Below are 17,547 nucleotides of genomic sequence, written 5' to 3'. Positions count from 1 at the left end.
GCCGTACAGCTCCCTGTACTGGCCGACGTAATCCCAGTATCGGCCGACATCGTGTGCTACCTGCCCAGAAATCAGCGAAACCTATTAATTGATGAATAACTCAATTAAGTTATGGATAATTATAGAGTATAAATATTTTACAAATCAGAGGCCAGGATTAGCGTTTAAACAAATTTATCGATTTTCATCAATACCACATTTTCTAGCGGTCGCCTACTACATAGAACTTCTACAAATTCGAAATATAGACGTGAGGGTTCGTTTATTGCCACATTATAATATAATAAAATTCCAAACAACACACAAAGCCACGTTGCACGACGTTTGTTACCGATCTGTTGAAGGTTCTTGCAAATTTTAAGAATGAGCTTTGTTCCACAATCCCTAATTTTACAAAACGTAAAACAAGATTTCGATTGTTGTAAGAATCCCCGTACAAAAATGATCGTGCATACCAAGATTCTAAAGCAACAAGGTTTTATTCGTAAGCAAATTAAGGCGGAAGTGAAATGCAAGTATTCCACTCTTGCGGACATTGACTTTTATTGTTTTTATATGGCTTCAGCATTTCCGGAATGCAAACCATTGTTTTCCTTCCAGTTACGTCAAGCACATCTCCCATAAAAGACTATAAAATTACTGAGATATGTTAGTCCTCTATGAGTCCTGTCCAATAATTTATGATGCTGTTCCGACCAGTTTGGATTCTCGCTTTAGCAGGAATTTGTAAGTAATTTGAGAATATATATATAATCGCGATAAAATGCTACGAAGGAATTACTTATAAAATAAAACAAAAAATATAGGTATGAAAAATGTTTTACGAGGCAACTCAGTAATGCTTCTTCCACTCTAAAGTATTTGGTTTAAAAATGTTTACGCACTAATTGCATGTTTAGCTTTAGAATGCATAGCGCTTATACGATGCATTTTCAAATAAAACGTTTTGTGAGTGTTTATTAGGCTCCATACCACATCATCTTGAGAGGCGTTTGTTGTATTTCTTGTGATTTTAATATTTCCAACATTTTAGTTTGTCAACTTAGACCCAATGTCGTTTAAAGTGTACAGGTCTCCTCAAACATAACGCCACCTCTCAAATACCTAAATATTGATAAATTGTTGGCTATTCAAAGCAAAATTGTTAATTGAAGCAGGTGTAATATATTGCCTTGTGGTGGGTTGTGATCATGCAGTCAACATTTTACGACGTAGTTTGACCGGTAGGCCAAAAATAGCATAAAAAGTACAATAAAACAGTACACCTTGTGGCGACATTCAGTATAGGTAACATTGTACCTTGTGCATACATTAAAATTATCAAAATATGTGGTACCTTATGCATGTATAAAATATTTAAATTCAACGCTTTCCAAGTGTCTCTTTTAATAAAACTACGAGACCAACCTATTTCTTTTCCAAGTTTTGAGATAAACTTGGTTCCAGAATAGCTTAGAACTCATCGGAGTTAAATGCAAAACGCGAATAAGATTATCAACCGACTTATGTACACCTTTAGAGCGCCACCGCGGTTCCTACGTGGTCTACATTTTTTATGTACTATTGTAGTGGCTTCCCATGACGCTCAGCAAGTGCTTAATGAAAGTATACGTATATTTTCGCACGTAAAAATAGAAATAAAACATATTGACATTATTTATTTAACATTGTGGCAATTAGCTCCTTATAGTATATCCCCCTGATTGTTTAACTCACCTGTTGAAACCTAATTAGTCTAGCTTTCTCAGCTTTTTTAAACAAATTTGTAATGCCTAAAAAAACTCCATCTATCTACATAGAAGAGGTCATGTTGTGTGGCTTTGTTTCAAATCGAACGTGGGTGTAGGGGTGGAGATTATAATTTGCCTCAGTACATATTAAATTATAGCCCCGTTTCCGCAAAGACCATATCAACAATTTTTCCCCATTAAAGCGGGAAGAGGAGGAAGTTGAAAAACGACATTTAAATTGCTTGATTTTCGTTCCCAGTTTTGTCGGTTGTAAAATGATGTAGGAACAAATGCACTCACAGTAGTTATGTCTTCAACTGTACAATTCTCGCCCTATTTTTACTTTTAATTTAACATGCGCTGGCGGATTTTATCCCATAAATAAAAAATGCTAAGCAGAGCATCTTTGAAGTTTTGATGACATATTTGACGCCTTGTATTTTAGGATTACTTATATTTTTTTGCTTATTAAATGCCATATGCCTGCATGCCTATGATGCGCTATCGGCTGGTGACAATTCAATTCAATTTTTTTTCGCAAAATAATTTATATTAATTTTTTTTTATTTCGTCGGAAACTAAATCTAGAGATAAATTTAACTTTATTAGTAAAGGCATTTTCTATTTTTTTTTTATTATTTTTTTTGTTGTTTCCGTTAATGTTAAATTTCAGTTGGCAAAATAGAAGTTTCCCTTTTCTAGTATTTTCTGTAGAATTGCTGAAACACAAATACGTGCACCCGCATTGGCACAGATGTAGTTTGAAACTTTGATTTTACTGCATGATTCTTTAACCTTTAAAATTTAACGGCAGAAGGCGGGAAGTGTTTGCGACATGAAGGGGTGGCTTAAAGTGGCGATGGAAGAGAGAGAGTGGTGTGGACGTGCCGATTATATAAACACAAATGTCTGCCCCTATCCCTCTTGTGTTTCAACGCCATTGGCTAAGCACGTGTCTTTTCTTTTTATTTTCTTGAGGGGAGGTGGGGGGGGGAGTTTTAGTTAGGACACCAGAGTCAGGCTGCGCATTTTTGTTCATCTTAGTATATATTTTTATTTCTTTATCTTTCATATTGTCTGTATTTCTCTGCTGTTTAAAACCATAAGACGAGAAATGCAGCCGGCAGTTTTTGTGGTGCAGCTATCATTGCACTCCTCGGCTCGAGATTTTTACGTTTGAATTTCCTTGTGTCCAGTTTTATCAAAGGTCGTCGTTATGCAAAAAAAAAAAAGCATTATGCAAAAAAAAAAAACACCATAAAAAAAACTCCCTGTTCAAAAACCTGTAGTATTTATATGACATCTGGAGAAAAGCAAATTTGTACGTTAGTGTCTACTACGCGGCTGCCGCTTGCCGTACGACAGCCGTATGGTGACAGCAGCAAAATACTTAGTTTTCTCACCTGCATTCTCAGTTTAACGTTTAAGCTGCCAGAATATGTCTACGATGCTATTAAGAAGCAATAAGTTGTCAATACACTGTCATTTTGGTGCTTTGGTATAAAGGCTTCAGGGCAGAGAATAACCGAAACATACAATGTGGGGTGGATATAAAAGTATCTTCATGATCGCGTAATGAATCAGTGAACCTGGTCAAAACGCAAATTACTTAAAGCGGTTTAGATGGAAATCACATGGAGTTTCGAAAAGTAATAATTATCAAGTGATTATCTAAGTTTAAGATAAAAACGTATGGGGCCGAAATATATTAAAAGCGTTTTTCCAGCAATGGCAGGCGTGCCCCTCAACAGAAGTGCAATTATTTCTGTTTCTGCTTTCAAATACAAGCGGCTGCCACGCGGCAAAGCGCAGTTTGTATCCGTCAATACAGGATAACTTTTTTATTTTAGCATTCGTTGCTTCCCTGGAAACTACAAGCGAATTTTCGGCAGTTAATACGTGTTCCCTTTATAACATCCGGCAAAATAAAGCGCTTACAAAAGAGCATTTTGAGTGGTGCCTCTAGTCAGTCTCGCGCTATCGCTGGACCCTGTGGTATCTGGACAAAAGTCATATCATAGCGATTCAGTATGGTCAAATGAGTCACAGCCCTGCTCGAATCTAGAATAGGGAGACCAATGAAACCTTGGGTTTTGTAGATTTCAGAACGATGCGGACAATAAAAGTTTACGTTTTAAACGGGGGTATGTTATATGATGAAATAAAAACTGACTCTGACTCTAACACTAGCGTTAAAACAATGCTGTATATTTTGTTTGATTTTTTTTCTAGGTTCTTGCTCTTACCCATCCCGTGAGAAAGGGTACGTCTGTGCTTTTCCTCCGGAAGTGGGTGCTGCTGTCGAACATGGTATCGAAGCGTGGTATTACGATTCAAAAGTTGGTAAATGCTCGAAGTTTTTAAGGTATCGCGACGCAGTGCTTGGACTAAACCGATTCGATAACGAGACTCAATGCAATGCCAAATGCAGACGTAAGTTGCATTCATTTTCTCAAATGATTTTACTTCGGAATTTTGATTTCTTCTCGATGCTCTACCACTTTTTTTTTCTTACCTTTTATTTTTTGTGTTAAAGTATAATTCTCTTACCTTTGCCCTTGCACAACGCATCAGTGCTTCAAATCGATTACGTGTTTTAGGCCACCTTAAACACGTAATTTTTAATCACTGTAATGGGTAATCAACGCAGAGCAGAGGTTTATAAATCAGGAAGCTCAAGTAAACCCGTTAATATACTGCAGTAACAGTATTACGTAGTCTGCCGCCAATGTGTGATGAGAATGTAATAGTACATATGTGTAGGGAACTTGGGTCATTACAAACAAAAGCAACCTGTATAAACTAAGCAAAAGCAGGGAAGTTTCATTATGATTATACAAGAGGGCGATTAACTGTGCAGGGTGGATTCTACAATGGAGAGAAAATGACAGGGAAAAAGGAGGAAAGTCAAGGCGAGAACTTGGGAACGGACATTTGAGCTTTGTAGTAATGGATTCCGAATTCAGGTTAAGAATTACGGAACAAAGGGAGGGAGGCAAAACCCTACTGACAAGATTAAACTTAACATGAAACTCGTAAAGAGTTTTTTTCCAACACTTCCTACACTTCATCTTCGACCTTTTAATTGAAAGCAGCCGGCTGCGGTCGGGAACAATTTGGGTAATACCGACACCTCTCAGATGACAAAGCCTTAGTGCTGTACTTACTAAGTCACTTACAGTATAGGAAAACAACTGGCACAAACCGGACACGAGCGCTTGCTGTATTAGCGTCGGGCTCGAACAAGAGGACCGGTCGAACGCTAAAGCAGTCTCATGTTTAAAGCTGCGCCCCGTGCTGTCCTCTGGTGGATGAACTAGAAATGTCAGCATTGCGGCCGTTTTATCTGGAAGGTTCTGTTAATACGTAATGAGCTACCCTCTGCTCTTTCACAAGGAACTTATGCACTACAGAGGGGCGCATTCTCTTAATTTCCGAGTTTCGTTTTTTGCAGCGAAAACCAGTAATTGGCCGAGACCTGATGATATTTGGTAATTATGGCCGGGCATCAGTCTCACACTTGTTTTAACATCTGACGCCAGTGTTTTCAACGGTTTTGATATAATTTCAAAAATAAATCATTGCTGAAAAGCTAAGTTCGATGGTTAATTGCCTATTTTTGTACATTTCAATTCAAGCTGACGTACCCAGCTACTGTTTTGAAAAACCTGATAATGGCGGCAAGCACCGCTCGAAGTCCATGTGGACTTATAATTCTGCCGTCTCACAATGCGTCCGTTTTCAATGGAGCGGAGGTGATACAGGAGGGAAAAATGTGTTTCATTCAAATCAAGAATGCATAAGCAAGTGCGAAAGTAAGTTACTGGCTTTAAACCCTTGATTCGCTTTTATTTCATCATCTTGATTGCTACCAGCGTTTCGTTAGCGACAGTGCTATAAAATCCCAGCTAAATTTAATCGCGCACTTTAAGCGACATAAATGTTTGCACGTTGGTTTTCTTTATTATTATGATCAAAAGCTTAACAATAGAAGTTTTTTTTGTTGTTGCTCCCTTTGCATTATTCATGAATATTGCCGCGCGCGCAGCTGGCCAAGTAGGCAGCGCGCGCGTGGCCTAACGATTATCGCGCTTGCCTGCCACGCGAAAAGCTAGGGTTCGAATCCTGGGAGTGACGTGTCTTTTGTTTATTCCTGCAATTTAGTGTTCTGGAGAATTCGAGAATCATGTTGCTTGTTCCAGGCCCGAATGTTCTACGCGTCGAAGTTTCTACGTCGATTATTCCAGAAGACCACTCATGTACATAAGGGGCTCCGCGTGGCGAGCCACAGTCAGTTTCGCCCCAGCGTTCGACTGTGCTGCTACGCCGACTTCGACGCCCGCGACGCTCTGTTATTATCTTTGTACTCTTTTATTTTTGGCACAAGTTCGCCACATTAAACGTTTATTTATTCCTGTTTACTTCTTGTTCATTGGTCTTCACCCGTGACAATATCATGTGTAGCGGATGCAGAGCAATTAGTATTATTTTTAGCTATTTATTTATTAATGCTACAATCCCAAGGTGGGATGCAGGCAGGCGCGTAGTGCTGCAAGTAAAACAGGCTGGCAAAACACAAACAATGAAAAAACGTTCAAAGCAATAAAAATAAATTTACTCCTTAATGATACTAATCTAGATGGGAGATTTGTTAATGCCTCCTAATTTTTTTTAAATGATTTCAATAACAGGCATGATTCGTTCAATCCCATAAACGTTTGTTTTTATTTCTTCAGTGTTTTCCCGTTGTGATTTTTTAAAGAAACATTTTCTACCAATTTTGTGCAGTTTCTTGGAGGAATCAAATATAAGAAAAAAGTTTCGTAAAAGTCAGCTTAAAGTTTATTTTGGTGTCACATCGATTGTATTTAGAGTCGTTTCCGCCTGTGTCTACGCTTCAAGTGCGGTTTGCGAAATTCAATATTAGCACTGTATTCAAAGTTTAAACTTCGGACTTTCCCACAATCTCAAGAAAAAAGGGTGTATCGTTACACCCCTTGTCACATATAATACACCCCAAAACTTAATTTAGAAGTACTGAGCCCTATAGTCGAACAGACGGCACCAAAGTTTACGAGGGGCTTGATAACGGTGCGATGTAACTTATTGAATAGCTAAAGTACGCATCAAAGACCACATAAAGAAAACACCGAGTTTTTGCAGTAGGGCCAAGAAAGCCCCGATTCTTTTTTTTTTTTTTTGTAGTGAATAAAACGTACATTAGCTATTTTAATAAGTTGTACCTTAGGCTATCAAGTGCCTCGTAAAATTTGGGGCCGTCTGTTTGACTGTAGTGCGCTGGACGTTGAATTGAAATTTGGGGGTGTATTATATGGGACAAAGGGTGTAACAATACACTCTTTTACACCCTTTTGTCTTGAGAGTGCATTGTCATCATAATAGGTTTAGTGTAAAGTATGTTTACCAACATATGGCGAATTTTAACGTGAAATGTTCATAATTTGCGAAGTTATTTAAATATGGCTGTGGCTTATTTCAGTTACGCTAAACTTCGGTTAATTAAGATTTAAAAAAAAATCATATGTGGGAGATTGATTTATGCAATCAAGAAAACTGCCCTTGAAAAACTAAAGAAAGAACGATTGACAGACAAATCATCTAAAGTGCCTTGTAGTAGAATATAGGGCGAAAACTTTTTTTCCTCAACTGTAGCCTTTGTATTCAATAGAATTTCTTATAACGTTTTTAACTAAGATTGTGAATCACGCAATATTTATAGAAGACATTTGTTTAGGAATAACCTAAAGTCACCATTTTTGTTTGAAGCTTTCTAATACATTTTATTCACGAATGCCCACGACATTCCGCCATCGTTCATGCTTTCCTTTTAATCATGCATCGTTACCGAAAGGTTCCTGTCTTTAACCGCGCATTGCCTTTCTTGATCTACATTAGAGTTTTTCACGAAAGGCTGTGTTCTGACACTAATTTACGACATTGTATTTTCTCAAAGTTCCTGACCTCGGTGATTGCGCAAAGCCACCAACAAGTATATGCAAGAAAAACGATGATGATTGGTTTCGATTTGATAAGAAGACGCGTACCTGCCGAAATTTCGAAGATCACGAATGTCCGAATAGGGAGGGAAATACATTTAGTTCGGTTCAAGAATGCAACCGACGGTGTGGACGTAAGTAAATTTTAAGTATTTGCACCAATATGGATATTAAAAAATACGTCTTATTAAAATGTAAAGACGCGCAGAATTTTACTTACTTGTATCCTAATCAAAAAAAAAATTTAGGAATGTTCTCTTCTTTAACAAGTAAAAAAAATTTAAATACATTTTTGAGCCCTAATTGAATTGTTTTCAACATTAGAGAGAGTTGATCAAACTAATATACACATTATTTGTTTTGACACAGAATAAAGAAAATATTTAAAACACAACAAATGGATTAATACCTCATGCTCATATCTTTTTTATCTTAAGGTAACAGCTTAGAGAGCATTCATCATTTGTATCAGTAATCTAGCTAGACCATAAAGTAAATTTTAGTTTTCATCCACTGCATATTTTTCACGATAGTCTGACCGGAAAAAATGCCACTAGAACATTTTGCACGAATATTGTTTTGAAATTAAAAAAAAATCTAACTATTTTGTTTTCACCGGAACAAATATTGTGACGGGCAGAAAACGGTAGATCAATCTAAAAACTTAAAATACATGTTCACTGAGACGAACTTCTGTCTACAAACTAAAACAGAAAGGTGCAACGCATCGTGCGTTGGAAGAGGGACATTCCTGGAAAGGCCAGCTACCGCTGCCTTTGTACAAGCGGTCAGATCAGAAAAATTCCAGATCAGAACACTGAATAACAGCCGAGAACGGGCCGGAAAGTTCCAGCAGAGTATAGTATTATAAAAGAAAGGTCTGTGCCAAGAAGGGTTCGAGCCCAGTTTCTCCGTGTGTCAGCCGGGTATGTTGCCAACTCTGCCATGCTCAAAACAATGCGACGAGACTGTTGTTAACTCCCTTGACAGCCAAGCTGTCAGGGGTGTAGACAAAATATAAAATTTAACTAAAATAAAAACGAAATCAAATATAAATGTTCCTCTTCCCGTCAAACACCCCTCTCTGGTAAACAAATACTACGGAAGAACTAAGAATGCACAGAAAGAATAAAACACATGAAGGACGAACACAGACACACACAGTTCTTTCAATGAGCAACGAATATTTATGAAATGCCCATGACACTACGACCGTGAACTTCAAAGAATTGAAAGAAAGAAAGAAAAGAGCAAGAACTGATATCAACAGTAATTTTATTTTACACTAATACCTGTCTTCCTGAAAGTTAACGGCAATTTTGTAAAGTTGCACAAGGTTACATTTGTCATCTTCACATTCCTTTGCTCCATCTGCGGATCTTTGTCAATTATTCAAACTGAAAAGCTTTGAAAGCCGATTTGTAAATCTGAGGACGTCATTAAGCTCGGATATTCTGATGACGTCAACTCACGTGAGGCGTGCGCTAAGCCTCTGGTGCCGATGTGGAACTGGAAACAGCATTTTAAATTTTTCACAACATAAAATCTAGCAAGAGAATTGGATATATAAGAACACAGATAGACCTTTTCACTCGCTAATTTCTGGGCGACATCATTGTGCTTGCCTCTAGCACTTTGTCTAGCCATCCATGCATTTAACTAGATGTGGCGAGATAAAAGAGAGAGTGGAAAACGCCCGCACGTAAAAAAGGGGGTCGTCACCGACTCTGCTGCCGTGCGGATCCGGATTTCCACCTTGTAGCTCCCCATAACGATTCCGGAAGGAAGCTTCGGCAGAGGTTGTTTCTCTCACAAATTTTTTGTATTAAGTCGGGAAAAAGTTCGCGCGTTTGAATCATCGACTCTATTCGTATGTACAGACTTCAATGCTACAAGAAAGAATAAAAAATGAAGGATGGACACAACAACGCGTAAGGATGGCTAGTTGGGCTAGTTGGTTTTGCATAATGGTGTAATACGCCAAAACGACAGGGACAAAAACGAAGGGAGAACTGGAGAGTACGCGGCGTAACTTTCAACTGAATTGTTTATTTGTATGACAGAATTAAAAAAAAATATAAAATATAAACGCAGGCACACTTGGCAGAACACCGAAGATATGGTCTAAAAACACACACCCCTCAAATTCCAGCGTCATTGGTTCTTCAAATAGTAGAATTTTTTATCAGTCAAGGACAAAGAGGAAGCGCTTACACAAGTATTGTCGTGGTGGGACCTAATCAGGAAGGCTTCGTGAATTTCTCTTGCCGTTTTTGTTTTGTAATGGCCCATGACACTGGTGTCACCAAAGATGTGGCTGCACTTTTCAGAGTTTGGTTCACAATCGCAACGGTCACAGTAGACCGCTAAGAGGCCAGACGGGGACCGCCTGATCGCCAACGCATGCTCTCTGACCCTATCATTAATGCACCTCCCCGTCTGGCTAACGTACACCTTACCACATGACAAGCGGATTTTGTACGTGACACTAGTGGCGCACTCGCGGAACTTAGTGACATGTCATTTTTTGCACGACTCTTGTGGCACATCCGATTCCTCTCCTAATCTGCTTATCCTAAAAAAAAATGGCAAGAGAAATTCACGAAGCCTTCCTGATTAGGTCCCACCACGACAATACTTGTATAAGCGCTCCCTCTTTGTCCTTGACTGATAAAGAATTCTACTATTTGAAGAACCAAAGACGCTGGCATTTGAGGGAAGTGTGTTTTTAGACCATATCTTTGGTGTTCTGCCAAGTGTGCCTGCTTTTATATTTTATATATATTTTTTTTTAATTCTGTCATCCAAATAAGCAATTCAGTTGAAAGTTACGCCGCGTCCTGTCCAGTTCTCTTTTCGTTTTTTGTCCCTGTCGTTTTGGCGTATTACACCACAAAACAACGCGTGTTTCGACTTGAAACCTACAGAGTTTAATGCCGACAAGCACCGAGCTGCGGAATTCTCGAGAATTCCACAGCTCGGGGTTCGCAAGCATTAAAGGCTGTACATTGCAAGTCAAAATATGTGTTATGTTTTCTTTCTTTTATGTTTTATACTTTCTTCTAATTGACTTTATCGCCAACGCGCTCAACTATCGTATATCCATGCGTATATTTGGCCACGTTTGAGTGTTCGGGTGAAGAATTTGCGTTTTGAAAAGCACAATGAGAACCAAAATTTCACATGGAATATAACTACGCGAAAACAAGTTGCTTTGGCACATTGGTTTCATTGCCAGCAGAGTCATCTTTTTCGGTGCATTGTGTCGTGTTGTGTCATATTGGAGGCAAAGGAACCTGTATGAAATGGAGAGTGCACCCTGAAGGCGGTGGCAAATCAGAACGGCTCGCCTCTCGCGTCCTGAGCGCCTACTGCCCTAATTACCTACCCTCTCTACTTGTTACAGAGTGGAGGGTTACTTTCGTTACATGTTATGGTGGCTCAGCATCAGCACGCGGATTTCTGCCGTGCGGCTTCCCATTGCGCATGTTTAGACTTGACAGGTTTAGCGAAAATTACACTTCAGTCTCTGCAACTATATTTTCGTCTTGGTACTCTGAAATAGAAGGTATTCAATCAGAGGCAATTTTTAGAGGCGTGCCGCCGTTTCGTACTTGTTGCAACATTCAAGGCACGTGTGAAGCGCTCCATACGTTTCAAAAGCCCTCTCCTGCTTGATCCTCTATGTGTAGGTGAATGCTGCCGGATTTGCCTTTTAAGATCACTCGTCGGCGTCTCTCGACTGCTAGAGACGAAAAACCCTGTGGAATATATCAAAGTGCATTTTAGTTGCCCTCCTCAGGTCTTTGTGAGTAAATTATAAAATATATAGAGGCAGGTAACTTGTGGCGATCAAATAAATTAGTAGAATTACCGGAAAATAATACGCGTCGGCGACGGCGCTAATTTTTGTTGGAATGAGTAAACCACTATAAAATATCCGTCCACACTCCATGAACGTGGCACCGTGTGCCCCGTATAAACCTTCCGTTTCACTTCATTTATATGCAAGATGAAAAAGCGACAAAGTCATAAAGCGGCAGTGTAGCGGCAGATCCATGGAGTGGTTGCTGCGTTGACGTCGAAGTATTTAGCAGCATCATTCATTTGACGCGTGATGTCCTTCAATCGTTTCCAAATTGCGTTAATTTAGTTAGCTGTTAGGACTTTATGCGCTCTGTTAGTGTGGAAAAACTGAAACAGAAAATTTCGAGTGGTCTTGACGACCATACTCAGCTCTATCATTAAATTATCATTTGAGTTACTCAGCCCTCTCCTGAAAGACATGGTCAACCTTTAGCTTAGTTTGCGCGTCTTTCCCTCGCTTTGGAAGAAGTCGGTAGTCATTCCGATTTTTAAAATGTTGTGATGCTTCCGCTTTTACAGATTATTGTTGCTTCTTTGCTTTGTGAATTTTTTCAAGGTTTTTGACCAGTCGCCTAGCTTATACCAGTGTCGCCACTCTGAGTTCCGCCACCTTTTGAGAGGTTCGCTCTTTACGTACTATGTTTTATTTTTATACTTTTCTCTATTTTTGCGTTAGCGTGTCTTGAGTGGATCATGCATATTTTGGTTTCTTTGGGGATTTGTAAAAGGGCCCGAATCTAAATACCATTGTGTTTTTGCGAACTTTAAGTAACGATTACTAATAATAATAATGTTATTTTTATTAGTAGTAGTAGTAGTAGCATTAGCATTAAAACAGACAGTGTAAAAGGTTCAGTACATATGATTTCATTTTTGTTTAGGATTTGTAAGGGACAAATGCAGGATGCCAATACAAAATATGAGTATTTGCACTACTGTCACAACAAGGTACGGCTACAATTTTGTTGATCAAAAGTGCGAGGAGTTTCACGGCTGTGACGATGGCGGAAATAGCTTTCCTTCGGCTGAAATGTGTTGGAACACTTGTGCCAGTAAGTAGACGGTTATTCTGTAAATATTGTGGTATATTACATTGTAAACCTTTAAACGCAAATTGCAACTTATTGACGTATTTATAAAGATCTTTCAAAGCATGCACATATAAAGTTACATTCTTAAAAATGCGGCCTTTTTAACAATAGTCCACAGAGAGCTTTAAGGATTCCGCACTAAATATTAAGTATGCCGGAATTTATAATATCTGTATAAGTTTCAAAAGCAGACTTTCGTTGCAACATATGTGTTTATTATTGTGTGCTTTTGTACGTCTTGATTTGAGCTATTTTCCCCAGTCTGTTATCACGCTGGCATTGTTCTATTTGCTTTATATTTTACAGCAAGCGCAAGCAACCCTTATTGAAGTTTGCCACTGGCAGCTGTTGAACTCTAAATATAGAGAAGTGTATTAACAATCATGTCGTACTATTATAACTCACATGTATATCCTAAAGATGAAATTAGTTTACGGTATTGTTTTTTTTTTTTTTATTTAGTTTGCCTAAAGCATCTTGCTATGCGTTAGATGAAGGCAAATGCAAGAAAGAGGGAAAGCGTTTGGACATGGAAAATAGATGTTAAAGCTAAAATATTATAACTATAAACATAGATGTAGGGCTGATTATGTTTTCTGCTCGCAAATATAAAATTATAGCATATGAATACAGTTTTAGTGTTGACTAAATTGCGCGATAAAATATATTTCTTGACAGAAAACACAAGAAGCCCGTGTGTAAAGCCCCGTGACTTCAGATATCACGGAGTCTATGTGAGATATTATTACGATATTAAAAATAACAAATGTGAAAGTGCGTGGATATCGGGTAGAGGAGTTCCTGGAAACACAAATTTATTTTGGTCAATGAATGACTGCGAAAAGGCTTGCATAGGTGAGTGCTCACGTTTACTATATTCTTCTAGCATGTGGCGTTGGAAGACTTCTTTGACAGTGTGAAAAATAACTTAAGAAATAATATAAACGGATGCTTTCACTTATAACTGTGGACGGCATTCAAATGACACAGAAATTAAAAATCAGATATTTTTTCAGTAGGCAAAATTATTGCATGGAAACAAAACTGCTGGATATGTACGGTTTTTGAATAACAAAAATATATATTTTTTAACAGTTAGAGGATTAGCTGTAAAAGAATGTGGCTAGAGGTAACACCATCTTTTGCGTCTCGCATAAGCTTGTGATAATTGAGTTTAAATGGTTCAGTGTTTCTTGTTTTTGACAAGAAATACTCAAACATTTAAATCAAGTAATGGAATAATTAGCGTCCTTCCTCAGATCTTTGTAGCTGCGAAGTTCATTTGACATTACGGCTGGTTACGACAATTAAAAGTGAGAAGTGTTATTACATTTAGGATGGTGTTCCTGTAAGTGGACCTTTGTACATTTAACTTAACGGCATCACTCAGCCATCGACTGCAAGCATCGTTTCTTTGAACAGCGAAGACGAACGTTAAGTTTAAATTCTGACGGAAGTAATTAACTTCGAAATTTAGTTTCAAGCAGAGATTACAGTTGTATTATTATCCTGCCGCAGAGCTCACTTGCACTTAATCCAGCTGCGGTCGGTGAGAGGCTAAGATCCCAGTACACGCTCTGGCTCCCACGCGTGGACGTAGCCTTGCTGCGGTTTCTCTCTGAGTGTTCGAGAATTATTTATACAAGGCTGAAAGCTGGCCATAGAGGCGGAGCACCCACTGACTTCTTAACCTGTCACCGACTATACGGCTGGGCATGAATCATAGTCGAAAACTAAATTATCTTAATAAATACAATTTCAATTAGTATAGAGCACTCACCGAAGCTAAAAAAATACGCTCATTTTAAAATGTATACGGCGGACAGCATCGCATCACCCCTGAAATCTGTTGACTAAATAACAAAGAAAAAATGTGTCTGGCACGAAACTACGAGATATGTTAGCGTTATGAGCTTTTAAAGTGACAGAAGATTGTTCGGGTTGACTAATATGCCAACCGTGATTCACAAAATTATTATTTCATAGGTGTAATACTATGCACCACTAAAATATCGTGAGTGACAAACCTATATGATAGCACCACCAAAAGCAATACGGGTAACGTAATATAAATTTCCCCAAAATTATACCAAGATATGCTAACTAAGCATAGTTCCGGACCTAGAACACCTGTATGTTTCACGCGTTATTCCATGAAGATAATCGAGGACGTGTTACTGGGTAATTGGGAGTTAGATGTTCAAAATGCGACAAGCAAGTGCTGTGGCCTATGTTTTAGTTTTTTTTACAATGCCAGATTTTGCGTTGTTAAATAAATGATTTCGCTTCCTGTGTCTAGGGGCACATAGGTGTAGACCTGAGTATCATGAGAGGAGATTTTCCAAATGTTCTCTCATCAATATACTTCAGAAATTGTTTTAAAAACGAAGTATACTAAACTATCACTGGAAATAGAGGTTACGTTGGCGGACTGGGAATTTTGATAACTTGGACCTGGGAATTAGCTCTCTCAGTTTTGTAATTTACTCACAGAAGAAAAAACAAACACAAATGTTTGTTCTACCAAGTAAACTTCGATGACCATAAACGTAGACTAACTCTAATTGCTGCATGATGGAGCACGTATATAATCAGGCAAAGGAGGACATAACCGCGCGTATGCTGCGCAAGCTGTTTCACAGGAGTAAGTGTCACAGCTGGCCGCTCCCGCTTGCAGCATTTGTGGTTAGTTAATATTAGGGGAATCGAATTATGTGGATATATCTTCTGGTTATCCAATAAAGTTTTCTTTAGCCGGACTCCCTTTAAAATAATTGGATTATTTTCACCTCACAAATGAACTACGCATATCCGAACGCTTGGTATTCAGCTCAATGTACCCCTTGGAGTCTATATCGGATGCAAATGTTTCAGCACAAACCTATATATTATTCAATGATTAAAAGTGATATTTTAAAACGTTCAATAGCGAAATGAGCCCTTCCCGCTAGTTGACGCCATTAATGTTCGTACATTCGCGGGCTTCTTTGGCCGCAATTTTTATATCTGAAATACCTAAAAATCGCTTCTAAATTTCAAATGACATAACGGAATGGTATCAAAAGTAGGCATTTGAACCCTACCACTATTGCTGTATTTGGGCGCAGACCGATCGTTCGGCGATGATTAAGGTTATTTTGCGGTTAGTAACTACGTAGTTACTTTCTAAGCACCTACAGGGAGTCGGTCACACTGTAGGTGCTTGGAAAGTAACTACCTCGTGTATTACATCCACCGACATTGCAAATTCCACCGATATTTGTTGCCCTTTATATATGTATAGCGATAAAATGGGGAGTATCAGGCTCACTTAATTGCCAGCTGGGGTCCTGCGCTGCAGTGGAATGGAAGCTTGGGCTGATTTTCGAGCTACCCATTCTAAAGACAATTTCGAAGTAGCCAGACTTTAAACTTTCCGGAGTGTTATTTATTATTTCTAAATTCAAAATAGCTATTTAGGAAGCCGCAAATGAAGATGATACAAAAAAATAAATAAACTTTTCCGCGCTATAGGGGTGACGTCACATGCAAATTTGCAAGCCGAGCAGGCACCCTAAAAGTAGTGTTTTGCATATTTGTTGTTTTAGGTTTCTGGCGCAAGCTAAACGAGCATTAATTTTACAACATCAAATTTCTTGTATCCCGTGAATAAAGAGCTCCCCTTTCACAATAATACCCCATATTACATCTGACGTCACGGTTTCAGTGTTACCAGGGGAGGCTCAGCCCCCGATACCAAAATTGAATCCTTACCTTTTCGAAAGGTTATTGTGACCTCCACTTTGTATGGGCTACTAGTTAAGATTATGTCTTTTAGAAATAAGTGTTATCTTTAAGCTAATGCGCTTTTCCTCTTCCTAATTTATATATCACTTTTTCCTTTTCTTCAAAATATGCATGCGTTTGGTGTGCCTGCCTTTTATGCAACACTGCATGTATGTGTAAACGGTGCACCCTTATGTAAGCCGTCAGGCTGTTTAGGGGCACCGGAAAAGTACTAACAAATAAATAAATAAATATGATAATGTCATGAACCGAATTTGAGGCATATCAGTGGCTATCAAGGTTTTACCAGAACTTCTATTTACGTGCACACGTTTCTAGAAACGCTTCTAAGGATGGCTCGAAGAAGTGAAAATTTGTATGCATGGCTTCAATTGGCGGCTAAAGCCCTCGGATGAGTTCACTTGTCCCCGTAGCTTTCACTTCACTGCAGCCCATCGTGAAGTTAACTCTCTAGTACAACTTGAAAATTAAAAAGGTGCCCGGTAGAAAGTTGTCTGTGGGAAATTATGCATGCAACGTCGTATAAAATTTAAGTACACAGCAAAAACGCACTATCTTCTCAAAGCACAATATGCATATTAAATAGCGTGCAAGGTTATATTAGAGTGGTCGCCCGAGAAGCACCCTCCGCCATAACTCTAATTGTAATTTTATAATGAGCGCGTGTACTTATTGTTGTTCATTCTTTACACAGCAAAGCATCAACCTGCATGGACACCATGGACATATGTACTCGAAGAACTTAGTACCTTGCCCTATGAGCAGGAAATCTCAGGGAGGCAAGATATCGCATAAAGACAAAGCGTCCAGTAAGGCAACAGAGCAATAAACTTCTCAATTATGCAGAATATGTGTTCGTTTATGGGCCTTCGTGCCACATATTTAAATAAAGTATTTCACGGAGCGACAGTACTCACCAATAAATAGGCAAAGGCAACCATATTTCAAGTGCTTCGGCTTTATCAAGTATGCAGCGTTACTCCGAGGAACATAGCGCCGGTTGCGAAATTCTTGAAACTAAGATACTGGAGCGAAAGAGTCACCTTAAATCTTTAA

General features: G+C 38.7%; 1 protein-coding gene across 1 annotated transcript; it reads left to right on the top strand.

Moving 5' to 3' along the window:
- The first annotated feature begins 680 nt into the window (after positions 1 to 680).
- Positions 681 to 17,286, top strand: LOC8039583 (papilin-like). The gene is made up of 7 exons (XM_002413514.3): positions 681 to 726; positions 3,963 to 4,163; positions 5,369 to 5,545; positions 7,705 to 7,881; positions 12,496 to 12,666; positions 13,384 to 13,560; positions 17,186 to 17,286. The coding sequence occupies exons 1-7, from the start codon at positions 681 to 683 to the stop codon at positions 17,284 to 17,286; spliced, it is 1,050 nt and encodes a 349-aa protein (XP_002413559.3).
- The last annotated feature ends 261 nt before the right edge of the window (positions 17,287 to 17,547 follow it).

Source organism: Ixodes scapularis, unplaced genomic scaffold (assembly GCF_016920785.2).
Source record: "Ixodes scapularis isolate PalLabHiFi unplaced genomic scaffold, ASM1692078v2 PGA_scaffold11__112_contigs__length_91849675, whole genome shotgun sequence".
Lineage (NCBI taxonomy): Eukaryota > Metazoa > Arthropoda > Arachnida > Ixodida > Ixodidae > Ixodes > Ixodes scapularis.
This window is presented reverse-complemented; position numbering and strand designations above follow the sequence as displayed.